The 16506-nt window shown below is 46.3% G+C and overlaps 1 protein-coding gene and 1 long non-coding RNA gene across 6 annotated transcripts in view; one reads left to right on the top strand and one right to left on the bottom strand.

Annotated features, from left to right (window-relative positions):
* The window catches only part of LNX2 (ligand of numb-protein X 2), a 70175-nt gene extending 57395 nt beyond the window's left edge, over positions 1–12780 (top strand). For all 4 annotated transcript variants that reach the window (XM_083437127.1, XM_083437128.1, XM_083437129.1 and 1 more), the window contains 7 exons: positions 1127–1326; positions 2165–2533; positions 5196–5339; positions 6637–6814; positions 8455–8686; positions 10037–10195; positions 10780–12780. In XM_083437127.1, the coding sequence (XP_083293253.1) occupies positions 1127–1326; positions 2165–2533; positions 5196–5339; positions 6637–6814; positions 8455–8686; positions 10037–10195; positions 10780–10915 (1418 nt within the window). In that variant the 3' untranslated portion in view covers positions 10916–12780. The remainder of the gene's footprint in view (positions 1–1126; positions 1327–2164; positions 2534–5195; positions 5340–6636; positions 6815–8454; positions 8687–10036; positions 10196–10779) is intronic.
* LOC310676009 lies at positions 1243–14970 on the bottom strand. 2 transcript variants are annotated; one of them, XR_014510346.1, is made up of 4 exons: positions 13452–14970; positions 4444–4565; positions 2285–2451; positions 1243–1381 (listed from the first exon to the last, which is right to left on the bottom strand). It is a non-coding gene; the product is annotated as an uncharacterized lncRNA (long non-coding RNA). The 2 variants fall into 2 exon arrangements; XR_014510347.1 differs by lacking the exon at positions 4444–4565 and having other exon boundaries at positions 13452–14969.
* Positions 14971–16506: the final 1536 nt, after the last annotated feature.

Here is a 16506-nt window from a genome sequence, read left to right as displayed (position 1 = left end):
TTTTTTCTACTGCCCATCCCCAGATTCTTCGATGTGGTTTAGAAAAGTTATGAATCAATAAAATAATGTATAGATATACATATTAAAAACAATACCTATCTGTATTAAAACAGTATCTATACAGTCAATGTAAAGCTATTAGAAACCAGCATAAAATCAATATAAAACCAACCAGAAAGCAGCGTAAGAGAAAAACAATTAACGACACAGAGGTAAAAAATACATTAAAAATACAACTAAAAAGGCTCTCCATCATCCATTTAAGGGTACTGGTGGCTGCTGCTTCTGAATAATGAAACCCTAGTGTGAAAATATAAAATCTCTCTTCTAATGCAGTTATGGGAAGGATAGTTTGTAATTCCTCCCCTCTTAATGTGCTTCCTCTGAAGCACTGTGTTTTCTGCAGATATCATCAAACATCTTGTTAAAATTAGATTACCCATTATCAACTCTCAGCTATCGGATGTTTTTCTACCAAAAGAAAAAAGGAAACTGAATAATACCAGCATTCACCTGCAGTTACCCTATGGTAATGTTTCAGTCTGGGGTTTTAGAGAGGAAGCGAAGTCTTATCAGAGAGGAAAGGAGTTCTTCCGCTTCCCCTTCCTAGAGTGGCGTGCAATCTGGTCAGCCACTCATGAGCATCCTATGTTCGTTACAGTTGGTTTCCTGTATTTGTGCCTCAGGGCCTTTCTGAATTCATCCTTCCGCATTTAGGATGGCACCAGTTACTGCGGCTGTACAGCCAGCCTCCAGGGCAATTTCACTCATCTTACTAAAATCCTGAGGGCCACATTTGACCCCGGCTTGAAACTCTCCACTCCTGTGCTGTGCTGATCACACCCATGTCTAGAGGCCCATCGTAGTGCAGTAAAGCTCCTGGTTTTGTTGTCTGCCTGTGATTTCAAAAGTAGGTGGGCTGATGAGAATGTGGCAGGTCACAATCCTGTACATGAATCTAGTGGGCAGGGCTTAGCCTGCCAGGTGTAAGTTGTGCAAGTTTGGTTTCAGCTGATCTGCATTACGATATGTCAGGTATCCTGTTGTTTGTTGCTCACGAGTTTCCTCTGTTGAGGGACAAAAATGTATTTAAGCGCCCATATTGTTCTCTTTTCCAATCGGGCAGCAACCCATCAGCCGCCGAGTTTGCCGGAAGGTGAGATCACCACCATAGAAATCCATCGGTCCAATCCTTATATCGAGCTGGGAATTAGCATAGTGGGTGGCAATGAAACACCTTTGATCAACATTGTTATTCAAGAGGTTTATCGAGATGGGATCATTGCCAGAGATGGAAGACTCCTTGCCGGAGATCAAATACTGCAAGTACGTATCTAATTACATATTCTTCTCAACTTGCGTGTGTCCGGACTGTGCTGTTCTATATCAAATGGTGGGTGGGGAAGAGAGAGAGAAAGAGAGAGTGTGTCATCATTTCCTGGCAGTCAATTGGAATTCTCTATTCTGGACAAATGTTAGCATGGCAGTCTCTGGTTGGGAAACATTATTCAGGCAATGTGAGTTTGCCCTTTCAGCATTGATACTGGTGATTTATGCAGCTCTTGGGGGTTTCTCATCCTATAACTCTTTTCCATTCTGGTGCATCTTTCTAAATGTGGCAGTCAGACTGGATGTCTTGTCCTTTTGTAAAACGATGTGCTTATGTTTCCTTTAGCTTTCCATGCCCTGAGAGGTTATTTTTTGATAAGACGTTAATGTAATTTAACTAGCACAGCAGTATGTATTACCAGTGCTATTTTTCTAGAAAAAGAGGTGCCAGAGTGCACCATGAACGCTTCCCTTGTTCTCTTATAATGGCAATGGTGCCCACCTGAGAGGTACCGGAACTGAGTTTCAGCTGAAAAAAAGCTCTGTGTATTACTAGTGATCATTTCTATAAATTCCACACACACACCCTTATTGATCTTAAAACTGCAAGAAAGAGGTTAGGCTCTAATCAGGGTATGTGAAAATTGTAGCTTGGGAGCATCCAAACCCTTTCAAGTAAGAACTTGCGTGTGTGTTTTGTTTTGGGGAGGAGACATTTTCAAAATAGAAGATCTTAGCAAGTAGGACTAGTTGGCTGGTACCCTGAATGGTGCACTCTACACTCCAACATTTTGTTGCATGTCCCACTGACATGGCCCTAATTCTTTTTTTTCAGGTCAATAACTTTGATATCAGCAACGTGTCCCACAACCATGCCAGGGCCATCCTTTCCCAGCCTTGCACGGCGCTGCACCTGACGGTGCTCCGAGAGAGACGCTTTGGGAGCCGAACTCACAACCACAGTGACAGCCCCCCGCAGCGAGAGGACAGTTTCCACGTGACCCTGCACAAGCGCGACTCCAACGAGCAACTCGGCATCAAGCTGGTGCGCAGAACGGACGAGCCTGGGGTTTTCATCCTTGACCTTTTGGAAGGCGGCTTGGCTGCTCAGGACGGCCGGCTCTGTAGCAACGACAAAGTGTTGGCTATCAATGGGCACGACCTGAAGCATGGCACCCCAGAACTGGCTGCTCAGATTATCCAGGTAAATTTCGGCTGAATCTTGCAGGGTGAGAAAGCAGTCACAACGGTCTGCTAGTTACCAAGGATGCTGATGTTGCAAATTTTAAGGGAAACCTAGCGAGATAAGAGTATAAACCAGAATGAGGAACCTGTGCCATGTTGGACTCCAACTCTCATCATTCCTGACTGTTGGCTATGCTGGCTGGGACTGATGGGAGTTGGAGTCCAACAACATCTGGAAGTCCACTGGTTTTCCTTCCCTGGATTGGAAAAATGTCATATCTGATGCTCATACCGCTAAACCAGACATGTCCAACGCGTCGATGGATTCTGGTCGGTCACGACCAAGGCCTCCTCGTCTCCACCCGCTGCCCTCTCCCATGGCCACCAGGCACCCTCAATGCGTGCTCGGCTGCAGCCGGAGCAACTCCTCAGGCGGTATGGCCCATTGAGGTTCTGCTTAGCTAGGCTTGCTCACCACTCACCACCAAGTGCTCTGGCTGGTGCTAGTGCCGCCTCTGCCTCACAGCCAACTCCCCCACCCCGCTAAAGCCACTGGCTTTGCCTGATGCCCAGCCAGCTGGCCGGCCCTGGAAAGGCGCAAGGCATCTGCCTCCGCCCCCTACAATCCGCAGCCGTGGGGCAGGGAGGTGAAGATGAGGCGCATGGGCTCTACATGGGCTGCAGCGCTGTGGCGGGAGCTGCGGGAAGGGTGAGAGAGAGACAATGATGTCCCTCCTCCTTCTCTCCCCTCCCGCCGGTTCCCTTAGAAAGAAAATGTTCCCTCTCTCCTAGTTCTGCATGGATGCTGAACTTTCCCCACCAGCTCTTCCTCTGGTAAAGGGGGAATTGGAGATTTGGGGGCGTGTTGGCTTCCCGCATGCACCAAGAGCCCTAGGAGGGGGCTGCTGTGGGGGTAATAATTTGTTATTATTTTTATCATCATCATAATTTATTATTTATACCCCGCCCATCTGGCTGGGCACCCCCAGCCAAATATAATATGTTTAAGTTGAAGAATGACAATGGGAGATTGTGGTAGATTACTGCCAGATTTTGATACTCAATAGCAGAGCCTGCTGGAAATTGGACATGACTGTGCTAAACCAGCTTGTTAGCATGGAGTCTCCGTGGACTCTTACTTGTGCAATGAAGGCTGTTTTCCATATTAAAATGATATGGTTGGTTTCCCTAACACAAGGAGTTGTTTTGTTTCACTAAAGGGAGGAAAGCATGGGTTTGTTCACACACTCTTAGGCTGTGTATAGAAACCAGCTTTTAATACTACATGAACCAGTGCTTTGACCGGGTGTCATGTATCTTAATAACAGGAAACGTTCTCAACTGGCAAGACTTCTGCCAGGGACGCTGGAGAGCTGCTGGCAGTGAGATTAGATACTGCCAGTCTGGCTGAACCAATGATCAGACTTGGTGCAAAGCAGGTTTTTAGGTCTCTTTTAAAACCAACGTAGAATGATGTACCCTGTCCAGTTCTTTTGATCGACACTGGTCAACATTTACAGCTCAGGGAGAGATCACCAGCTAGGCTGGAGCCTTCTGATGATATTCTGCATCCCCAGAGCTTGAACTGGAACGATTGAGCCCTGTAAATGGGAATCCCCACCAAAAATGCAAAATGGGAGGTCACCCTGAGGACCCCTGTGTTACTGCACTGGCATTTGAGACACCCTCTTGCTTTGTGAATGGGTGCATGGGAAGAGACTGGGATCAGGAAGGAGAAGAGGGGGAAGCAGGTAGTTAAAAGGGGAATTTTTAAAATACTTGTTTCAAAGGAGATGCCAACCTTAAAAAAAAGGGGGGGTATTAGGGTATTACTTCAAGCAAACTACTAGGCAACCCATATTCATCCGTCCCATATTCATCCGTCCCAGCTCATCTCCTCGATCACTGTGTCTCTCACACACGCATGACCATCTCAGTTTCCACAGGAAAGCAACCTTTAACAGGACATCTTGTGGTGTACTAGAGAAACAGCATTGTTTTCCCGCTTTTAGGGAAACTGCTATGGCATCCTGGAGCATAACATCACAGACCTGCAACTGTAATAAATCACCGTTCCAAAAGACTGAAAATTGTTCAGGAATGGGTTTCTGTGCAGAATGGCTGCTGAGTGCAGCGGCAGATTTATAGGCATGAACTGAGTTTAAGCCTCTTAGGTTGCATCATCATACTTTGATTGAGTAGAACGTTACCTGCGTATTTGCCACCTCAGCCAGCCAGTTGGCAAGATCTTTTGTCTTTGTCTATTTTTAAAATGAAACAAAACAGCCCATCAGAAGTTCCTAGTTTAAAATTCTAATTAAAAAAAAAAGTTATTAACTAATTCACTTTTATGCATTTAGCTCCGTCATATTTTTGGACATAGTTACATTTATGTAGGTGAACAAACAGGGCCCTCCAAAAGGGTTGTGTGCACAGGGCCTAGTTCAGTTCTGGTACTCAGAAGAGATTCCTGGGCGCAGAATTCTTCCATTCTATACCTTTTGCATCAGGCTGCAGTTGGTGGCTAGTTGGCTTGTGAGAAAAAGCAGAAATCTCCCCCGCTATCGCCCTGCGTCATGCATAGTCCATTTTATTTTAGGGCTGTCTGGCTGTGGTGCTGGCAATAATTCTGATTTCTTCCCAACTGCCCTTCCTATTCCTTTTTTTTTTGTTCCCCACAGGCCAGCGGCGAGAGGGTGAGCCTAGCCATTTCCAGGCCTGCCAAGTCACAGATCGTGAGCATTCTCAGAGATGGAGGGATTCACCCCATCAGCCAACACCAATCTCATTCGCTGTATCACAGTAACAGGCCCAGCCCACATAAGGTAAACTGGAGGGCGGTGGGGCTTGCTGACCACTGAAAGTAGTGCCTAGTCATTACTAGAAAAGTTGTGGCAAGCAGTTTCATAGGGGGGGTCATGAATTCCTGGAGGGAGGGTGGAAAAAACTGAACTGCCCTGAAATTTACGGGTATACGGCGGTATACAAATTTAATAAATAATGATAGTAACCTCTGCTCCAGTGGGTAGTGTGCCTCTTCCTATGAGTGGTTGAATGGCACCTATCAATATCAGTGTCAGAGGCAGTATTTTATTTTATTTTATTTATTAAATTTATATCCCACTTGCTGTCAGGTGGCAGAGGAACCAACCCCCACTGCAGGATGCTAGGAACGGATAAGATAAGGAAAAGTCCTTACCATCCGCGTTTTATTCAATATTTACAGAGAGAGGCTTGAGAATACAGCCTCTTAGAATAATGGGATCCCAAGTAAATCTCCACCCCCCTTTTCTTCCTCATTCCAAACACACCCTTACGGTTGGCACTTAGGGGTCATCTTTGCTCTCCTACTTTGAAGGTTCGCTGAGTTCTGGGAGATGGAGAGTCTGGAATGCTTTCTAGTGACAATGTGTCAGCCAGCTGCTGCTCTGGCTCTGCCTGCTCCTCCTCTCCTGTTATTTCCCAACTTTCCCCCTCATCTTCCTCTGAGCTGTGACCTCCCTCAAACCCCCATTGTAATTCTGAACTGTCTTCCTCTTCTCTGGAAGGGTCAGGCTGGGGAGGCGGTCTCCACCATTCTTCCTCTGCCCAGTCCCTGACACTTGCAGGCATCCTGTTGGCCACTGTATGACCAGGATGCTGGGAGAGATGATGGACCTCTGGCCTGATCCAACAGGTGGCTCTTGCCTCCCTATGTTCTTCTTATGTTCTCGTGTTCTTCTTATGTTCTCCTGTGATCCTTTGTTCTATGAAAAATTGGTACTCTTCGCAAATCAGTGAGCAACACCTGAGCATATAATTTCAACAGCTGGCACTAGTTGTGAGTCTTTGATGCTGAACACACACCTCCAAAAAATAACTGTCCTAAATGCCCCCCCCCCAAGGGTGGAGTGATGCTTGGCTATTGTGTACCCACCCAGCATGGTATCTAGAGGCAGACAACAAGGTACAGTAACATTTTGCATTTCCCGGGAAGTTTATGGAGGTGCTCCAGATCTCAGCTTTTCTTCTGTTTTTTTGCTAGGGCAGGATGGGCAGAATAAATACCACATCTTTATAAAAGGCTAAATATGGATTTCAGATTCAACCCGACTTTAATGGACGGTATTTGCCTTTTTGCAGGACCTTTCCCAATGCGTTACTTGCCAAGAGAAGCATATCACGGTGAAGAAAGAGCCCCACGAGTCCCTTGGCATGACAGTAGCAGGAGGCCGAGGAAGCAAGAGTGGGGAGTTGCCCATATTCGTCACGAGCGTGCAACCGCAAGGCTGCTTGGCAAGAGACGGCAGGATCAAAAGAGGTGGGACTAGAATGGGCTCCTCAGGCAGCGTGTTGCGCTGTTCCCAATTAGCCAAAGTGCAAAGCTCCCCACAACCCCCACTGAAATGAATGGGGGGGGGTGCCATTTCTCTTGCAAACCTCCCATTGGTTTCATTGGGAAGTTTGCAGTTTCTGTGCAGAGATCTTACGGAGGTAACAACTGTTCCTGTAATCATTACAAATAACGTCCATTGTATAGGCAAGTTACAATAGAAGAGTCCAAGCTAGATTTCACATTGAATATGTGTTCCAGTATCTGAAGTATATTCCATCCTGCCAGGGATGAATGGGATTGTAGGCTAGCCCCATCATCCTTTCTGAGCATCAGTTTTAATGCTTGAGGTGTATAAATGATTTTTGGGAAGCACTTTTCTCAGCTAGCCCTTTTTATTTCCCCCCTTTCCAAATAAATAAATAAATAAATAAATAAATTATTTATACCCCGCCCATCTGGCTGTGCTTCCCCAGGCACTCTGGGCAGCTTCCAACAAAATATTAAAATATCGTAATACATCAAACATTAAAAGATTCCCTAAAGAGGGCTGCCTTCAGATATCTTCTAAAAGTCTGGTAGTTGTGCTTCTCTTTGACTTCTGGTGGAGGGCGTTCCACAGGGCGGGCGCCACTACCGAGAAGGCCCTCTGCCTGGTTCCTTGTAACTTGGTTTCTCGCAGTGAGGGAACCCCCAGAAGGCCCTCGGCGCTGGACCTCAGTGTCCGGGTAGAATGATGGGGGTGGAGACGCTCCTTCAAATGAGTTCTGCATGTCTCTAAAGCAGAGAGACACATTTTTTACTGTTTATATTGGGGAGGGCAGAAGGAAGAACTTTGGGGCTTCTCCCACCCCACCCTGAAAGCACACTTTGAAGGGCTTGACTGTATCGCACAACGTGCATAATATTCACTCCTTTTTCTGGATCTGCTAGCCACGGATAAAGAGCAAGAAGTTGTTCATGACTTAGGAGATGCATCCTCTGTTCATCGCAGAGCCGGCAACACCGCAACATAACCATAAACGCCGTGCATCTTGTGTCACTGTTGTAAAAATCTATTGGCAGCTGACAAGCAGCCTAGCAGGTTGGACTTGCATCGCACAGGACCTACTAGCCTCATTAGGATTGGATTAGAAACAAGCCAAGATGTTTCCCCTTCCCACAATGCAGATAACTCTGCTTATTTCCAAGCCAACCCAATTAGGCCTTCGAGAGCCTCTGAACCCCCTCTCTTCCCCCTTCAATCTTGCACTGCATCCCTTCCACCTCGCTTACCTGGCTGCTATTGATGCTTCAGCAATGGCTGCAAGTGGGAGGCAGGAAAGGAGGGAGGTCTCTCCCATCAAACCATCTGGTGCCTGGTGTGCAACATTCTGGCCTGCAAACATGCCCCTGAGATATGTCGTTTTCCCAAAGACTGCTGACTTTGCAGTCCAGAAGTGGACGTCACTATGCCAGATGCTTCTGTTCCAACCTGGGTTTGGACCACCTTGCGTACCATCACAGGTGCATGTGCCTGTAGGGTCCAGGTGCGAGTGAGGAGCAGAAAACAACAAGCTATGCATTTGCACAGGAAAGCCACAGGTTTCTGGACCAACTAATGGCTTCTGTTTCCTTTTTTCCACCAGGCGATGTGCTGATGAATATTAACGGCATTGATCTGACCAACCTAAGCCACAGTGAGGCAGTGGCCATGCTGAAAGCCAGTGCTGCCTCTTCCGTCGTTGCCCTCAAAGCTTTGGAGGTCCAGATCGCTGAAGAACAGCCCCAGGCCAATGATGAGCAGCCCAGCACCATCAGTGAGAACGAATATGATGCAAGTTGGTCCCCATCATGGGTTATGTGGCTGGGGCTTCCCAGGTACTGCTGGACAATCAGACAACCTTACTTTGACTTGTGGTCTTCTACATTTCTGGCATTCTTGTTTGGCCAGGCCTCTGGAGTAGCCTTTAGGCCACCTGATTAATATTTCTTAGTTAAAAAAATCAGTGTACCACCCATTTGTGAGTGCAGATCTCTTCTATGTCTTGGTCTGGCTTTGCATCTAGTGTGCCATATTGCAGAACGCAGAGTAGCACTGCACAAGAGAAGCAGACCTCTCTGCGACTGTTGGAAAGGGAGGCCCACAGCATCCAACTGCAGTGTCCTCACCCTAACGGGGAAATGCATCCCCAAAATGAGCAGCAGAGAGAACGTTGATTAGCATAACATTTTATGCATATTCTAATTTATGGGCAATATTCAAAAATTTTATTTGGAGCAGACCTGTTGAAATTAATGGACCTAACTTACTCGGGTTCATTAATTTCTGTGGGTGTACTCTGAATAAAACTAAGCTGACTACCACCCTATGAGAGGGATTCACCTAACATGCCCCATCAATGGAAACCCGTTGCTTGTGCAATGGGGCTTTGCCCCTCTACGCTCTTCTCATGCCCCCTGAAATTGGCTGTAGGGTTTTGGAAGAGCCCCCAGAACAGCACAGGAAAGGAGAGGGGAGGATTGTTCTGTCGGGCAAGCAGCAATGATTGTGCAAATGGAACATTAATCAAACTGTGATGTTGAATTCTACCTGTTATGTGTAGATTAGAATAGATTACTAGGGTAGATTACTGCAACGCATTATAGATGGGGCTGCCTCTGAAGATAGTTCAGAAACTTCCACTGGTGCAGAATTCAGTGGCCAGGTTGCTCACTGGGGTAAGGACAGTTTTGAGTATATAATGCCAATCCTGGCTTGACTGCATTGGCTGCCAATTTGTTTCCAGGCCTAATTCAAAGTGCTGGTTTTTGACCTATAAAGCCTCAAACAGCTCAGGACCCCAACACCTCAAGAACTGCCTCTCTCTGTATGAACTGACCCAGACCCTGGGATGATGTTGAAGCCCTTCTGTGTGTGCCTCCTCCACGGGAAGCCTGGAGGGCAGCAAGTTGAGAACGGGCCTTTTCTGCAGTGGCTCCCTGCTTGTGGGAAGCTCTCCCCAGGTGGCGCCTTTGTTAAATATCTTTAGACACCAGGCAAAACAATTCCTCTTCACCCAGGCCTTTTGCTAATTAAACAATTAATGACCTTTTAAACTGTGCGTGGAGGGGGGTATAATTGTTGCTTGTTACTATGTTATGTGTTTTTGCATTTTCATATTGTAAATTGCCCTGTGATCCTCATATGAAGGGTGGTATAGAAATTTTATAATAATATTATTTTCACAGTTGCCTGCATAGTTGCCATGATGTGGTGCTACGGAGGAGCAATTTAGCAAGCTGGGGCTTTAGCATTGTCGGCGGCTATGAGGAAAATCACACAAATCAGCCTTTCTTCATAAAAACAATTGTCCTGGGAACACCAGCGTATTTCGACGGAAGACTCAAGTAAGCTGTTCTGGTTCTTTCTTTATATGTGTATCTGAAACAAGGAAGGACAATAGCTAGAGCTTGTATGTGATTCTGCAAATTCTTTGTGACATTCTGTAGTATGTTTAAATTGTGTGCTCTAAACGTATTCCCGTGTAAATTTATAATGTGGTCGTACTGAGCTTATTTGCATGTCCATTCTTTTTTTCGTACACAACATAGTCAACTTTCAAAATTGATAGTTTTTAAAAAAATGAAAATGTTTATCCACCAAGGTTAGGGCATTTAGGGTTGATTTCAAGTAAACTAGCTGTAAATAACAACCTTGTGAGTGAAGCCAGGAACCTTTTCTTAATAAACCATAGTGTGCAGAAGCTGTGTACTAGCACACAGCATCCAATTGCTTTTTAGAGCTGTTGTTTTTTCGTAGGCAAATGTATGGAGATTTAAGCCATAGAATTAATCCGTCACAGTGCATTCCTGTGTGTGCCTGTTCAGTAGTACATACCAGGGTCATGAATGATCCCAGGGTTAGGCTACCGCGACTGTGTCATGTTACTAGCCCTCACTGGCTTCTCTCCCTCTCTATCTCTGTCTTTTAGATGCGGTGATATGATTGTTGCGGTCAATGGACTTTCAACCGTGGGCATGAGCCACTCAGCACTGGTTCCTATGCTGAAGGAACAGAGGAACAAAGTAACATTGACAGTTATCTGCTGGCCAGGAAGTCTTGTATAGACTTGCAAAACAAAAGGAAAACAAACACCACTTTGATTCAAGCAGCTTAATTTTTCTAGATGGCTGGTTCAAAATCTTCAAGCTGTGTTTTCTCCCCCCCCCCCCCTTTTCTACTACTTATGCAGCTGGTAATAAGCTGGGCCAAAAACTGCTACATTCATACCTTGCGGGGGAGCTAGGGATGGGAAAGGAAGACTCTCAACCTCACTGTGTGTCTCTTTCCATCTCGAAACCACCATTTCTGCCATGTTTGTTGTGTTTTTGCTTTGCTTTGTTTTTCCACAAGTTGTCCCATCTAAGCATCCACGTGCACAACACACTTTAGGGCAGGCATAGGCAAACTCGGCCCTCCAGATGTTTTGGGACTACAACTCCCATCATCCCTAGCTAACAGGACCCGTGGTCAGGGATGATGGGAGTTGTAGTCCCAAAACAGCTGGAGGGCCGAGTTTGCCTATGCCTGCTTTAGGGCCATGGAGGCGTTGCTTGCAGAGGACAGCTTTCCCCAGCGACCCTAGTGTTTATATTGCATGTCCAAGGCCAGCTTCCCTGATCCTGCTGCTGCTAAGTGTTGACCCAAGTGTACAAGCAGGATCCTGGCAGGATCAAATCTGCAAGCTGGATCTGAGGGCTTGAACTAGGCAGGATGAAATGTGCAAGCAGACTCTTTTGTCACGCAGGACTCTCAATGGTAGCCCCCAACTCCTATAAAATATATCCGATTTTGCTTCCCCATGTTGTGGACACCTTCACTTGGGAAAGAAGCTTTTAAGAAGCATCCTTTCCTGTGGTTAACGTGTGCTCTTGATCATTCAACCAGAGAACGGTCGTACAAGTTGAATCCTGTGTCTTACAATCCCTATGTCTCTATCAGAAGGGGGCAATTCCTTGTATTATGGCGGCATGGAGCCGCCCTGCTGGCCATGGTGCCGTTGCTGCTTACCTAGACAAGGTGGAGGCAAGCTTGGGATTGTGCAAGCACACTGGTGGAAGCACTGCATTGGTTACACTGGCTCAGCCCTTCCCCATCCCAGTAGGCAACTCAGCTGTTGGGAGGTTGGTGTCATGCTGGCCACAGCTAATCATGGCTCTAGCAAACAAGCTGCAGGCAACAGGGGGAGGGGCCATAGCTCAGTGGCAGAGCAGATGCCTTGCATGCAAACAAACTCAGGTTCAAAGCCTTGCATCTCCCGATAAGGCTGGAGAAGCCCCATCAGGAAATCTAGGGTGGTATTCAAAGTTGCACCGAGCAGATCATTCTGTCAGCACAAGCATTTCTGCTTGCTAGACAGAACAATCTCCCTTTTCCTCCCTCTGCGTGCTCTCCCGGCCATTCTCCTGTCCGTCCCAAGTAGATTCTGGGAGGAGGGAAATCCTGTTGCGCTAGCGGGACTCATTGCACTGCCTTCCGCTAGCACAGCACCTTGTCACTTGCCACCACCATGAGATGCAGCGCTGGCATGGAAGTCCAAGATGGGGGGCAGGGGAAGACCATGAAGTGCATGTTGTCCCACAAAATCATTTGTGCCCAGAAACTCCACATCACCATTGTAGTGTATGAACCTGTCCCTAGTTCTATGCGACCAGCAGGCCCATGTTTCACTGTCAAGCATGGCAGCCGGAGTTTGCCACCCAGTTAGTATCGGCCCCAAGGCTGCGGCTGCTATTTGATTTAAGTCAGGAACGCATCAGTGCGCCACCAGTCAGTGAGATCTGCACTGTGTCCCGAGTTGTTTCTGCATCAAATGCGTAACCGTGCACACATTCTCCATGCATCGTCTGCGCTGTGCTACGGACAAGGTTGTGAACCCGCTGTGATAAACCAAAATCCTGTAATCTGAATAAATTATGAAAACTTGCAAGTATATGTCTGTGCTTTGCATAATTTATTCTGCCTTGCTAGTCATATGGTGAGATGGGGAGCCATGCAGCAGAGTGAAGCTCCAGCTCAGTGCCGCTAGAAGTTCTCCCCAGACTTCCAGGATTCACTCAATACCAATTCAAATTAATATCTTCAGTCATAAGTCTTAGAAACTTGCTTTTTGCTTTCTTTAAATGAAAGGTGAGATTTCTGTGATGCTAATACACAATGCCCTTTCTCATTCCTGCGCAACGCTGTTGCAGGATGCTCAGAATTGACACAGGCCTGGTTGTGATTACATTGGGTGGTTTCCAATATTCAGCTTTTGATTGCAGATAAGTGCTGGTGCAACCACTATAAACGTGGCTGTTCTGGGTTAAGATCAGTGTCTGCACCAGGTCACCCCATTCATGATGTGAGTGGGAGAGGGTATCTTGCAACCTCCCACCTCCCCACTGTATTGGACGTATAGTGGTTATTAGGATAGGTAGGTGGCATCCTGGCAAAATCAGTGAGGTTTATATATATCTCAAACAAATGATCCTCTAGTTCCCTTTTCTGCAGAACCAGATTTGACAACAAGATGCAGCAACCTGTATCTTTTTGTAATTCGTAATACAAGTTAAACATAAAACAAAGGGGCAGACACTTACAAACATTTTCATATTCACCTACCACATTCTTCCATAATCTTCTAAAAGTGTGTCTTTTTGTAACAAGCCATTTTCATCCCATAGTTTTATTTGCAGGTCATCCGTTCTCATGAAGTAGGACAAAAGCCTGGATTTTTTAAAAAGAAAATAATAATAATGAAGTGCAATAATTAGATTATTTCTTAGCAAACTATTTAGTATATGAAAAGGTTTGTACCCTACAATGAAAGCTTAACGTTGATGTGATTACTAAGAATGCTGGCAATTATTTTAAAAAAGGGGGGAGGTGACCTTTGATCTGTTAGTGTCTACTAATAATTACTGTTCCAAAGTGAATGTTTTGCTATGTAAGAATTTTGATGAAACGCTTTTTTCTAAAAACCATTTTTACAGTTTATACTGCAGCTGTCTTTAGCTCTCTTGAGTGGATTGTATACAAAACCAGAGACATGATTTAAGCAAAAGGGGAAGCTGTTGCTAAGTGTTCTACGTTACTACAATTTCAGGAAGTCCAAAGGAGAGATTTTTTTCTATCTTGCTTTCCCCCCCCAAGCTGAGAGAAGGGACTGCATCCCCCAACCCCTTGCTCTGTCATCTGCTGACAAAAGCCCAAATGCCTTCACGTGAACTGCTGGAAAACAATCTGTCGTCTTTTTGCGGAATAATTTTATCGGCGAATCGCCTGTCATTGAGCCGATGACAGCTACCTTAATTTCTACCTAGAGTTGACTCACGTTTACATTTCTAAACCAAACTGCTAACTTCTCGCATGTTTCAGTCAGTCTGTGTGACTTGGACACAAAGGACACCCTTTTGTTTGCTCCTGACTGGATCTAGATTTTTGCTTGGGTCCGGGGTTTTGCCTGCTTTAAAAATGCAACCAAGGTCCAAAAACGGTCAGCCGATTTCATCAATTATCTCTGTATTATATGAAGCTTGTATTAATGATCGGAGAATGTATTTCAATCCCATTACATCTATCCATTGTGAGGCATGAGATTCCCCCCCACCCACTTTTTTTCTCCCCCCCTCCCAATTTAGAAGCTATGTAATGCAGGATATTACAGCATGTCATTTCCACCCCCCGAAAGTACCTTTGTTCATAATAAAGCTACAGACCTTTGATTTTTTTAAAGAAAGAAAAGCCCACTGCTCTGTATAATAGGAAATTATTTCGCTTTAATACTGTAGATTCATGCAGTATTAATACTGTGTTAAGATCACACATTTGTGAATGTATTTAACCCAGATGCTTACAAAGGTAGACCTCCTCCATAGGGCAGGATCCACAGTTACGGTACTTTGACTTGCAAAAGGTATTGGCACTCACTCTCTGGAATGCTTTCTCTGAACAGCCAATTCCCACGCTTGATGACAGGGTGGGGGAAAATGTGGCCCTTCAAGACTCATTATCAGGCTCTCATGGGGACACGGGTGGCGCTGTGGTCTAAACCACTGAGCCTCTTGGGCTTGCCAATCAGAAGGTTGGCAGTTCGAATCCCCGTGGCAGAGTGAGCTCCCGTATCTGTGTCCCAGCTCCTGCCAAACTAACAGTTTGAAAGCACACCAGTGCAAGTAGATAAATAGGTATTGCTGCAGCGGGAAGGTAAACAGCATTTCCGTGTGCTCTGGTTTCTGTCACGGTGTCCCTTTGCACCAGAAGCATTTAGTCATGCTGGCCACACGACCTGGAAAGCTATCTGTGGATAAACGGCGGCTCCCTCAGCCTGAAAGCAAAATGAACACTGCAACCCCATAGTCGCCTTTGACTGGATTTAACCGTCCAGGGATCTTTTACCTTTACCTTATCAGGCTCTCATGTAACACACCCTTCTCAGTCACACCCATTACTGGCTCTGCTTTGCACCGTCCTTGAGTGTTTTTAGCTTGCTGGAATATGTCCTTGAACTCTGACGATGCCTCTCGTTTGTTTGTTTGCCTGCCTGGATGGAGAACAAGCAGGTGTGCACGGAAACTTTGCTGTGCAAAGGTAAAATTTGCATTCATTCTCAGGCTTACCTTTGCCTCTGGCCCTGCCCGCCACTGGCATGTGGTCCCCAGAAGGTTGAGTAGAAAGGAATGCTACTCTTGGGTGGAAAACATTTCCCCACTCTACTTGATTGGAAGCTGCTTCTGAATTTCCCCTCCATTTCAAAAGCAGTTTGCCAGGATGGTGCACGGAGGGGTGCGTGCTCTTGTTGCAAGGTCAACATTAGCAAAGCTTCTTGTGGAGCCATCCAATTCCAGCTTAATGGTCCTCTACATCCTGTGTGGGACGCGGGTGGCGCTGTGGGTAAAAGCCTCAGCGCCTAGGACTTGCCGATCGAAAGGCCGGCGGTTCGAATCCCCGCGGCGGAGTGCGCTCCCGTCACTTGGTCCCAGCACCTGCCAACCTAGCAGTTCGAAAGCACCCCCGGGTGCAAGTAGATAAATAGGGACCGCTTACTAGCGGGAAGGTAAACGGCGTTCCGTGTGCTGCGCTGGCTCGCCAGATGCAGCTTGTCACGCTGGCCATGTGACCTGGAAGTGTCTCCGGACAGCGCTGGCTCCCGGCCTATAGAGTGAGATGAGCGCACAACCCTAGAGTCTGTCAAGACTGGCCCAAACGGGCAGGGGTACCTTTACCTTTACCTTTTTACATCCTGTGTAGGGCTGTAGCACAGCAGCAGAGGATCGGCTTTCCCTGAGAAAAATTCCAAGCTCACTCCCCCAAAGCTCCAGGTAAGGCTGAGAATACCCCTGCCTAAAACCCTGGAGAACTGAGGCTAGTCCTTTGCAGAGCTACATAGACCAATAGCCTGATCTCAGTATAACACAGCTTTCTATGTAAGTGATTAGGGAGCACCTTAAATGCATGGTGCACCTCAGGATCCCTTGTCCACAGTAAATATCTGGCTTGGCAGCAGGCAAGTGAGAGGGTACATCATCGCTGTGGATGAAACAAAGCCAGTACAACAAGTACATGGAATGACAAGGTATCACCGTTGCACAGCCATTATGGGCAGGTATGGAGGCATCAAGGTTTGAGAACAGGGTAAAACCCTCTTTTTTTAATATATATTTTTAAATTTTTCATT

This window comes from Podarcis tiliguerta, assembly GCF_965153285.1.
Source record: "Podarcis tiliguerta genome assembly, chromosome: 4".
In the NCBI taxonomy this organism is placed as follows: Eukaryota; Metazoa; Chordata; class Lepidosauria; order Squamata; family Lacertidae; genus Podarcis; species Podarcis tiliguerta.
Note: the sequence above shows the minus strand (reverse complement) of the source record. Positions and strands in the feature narration are given on the sequence as shown.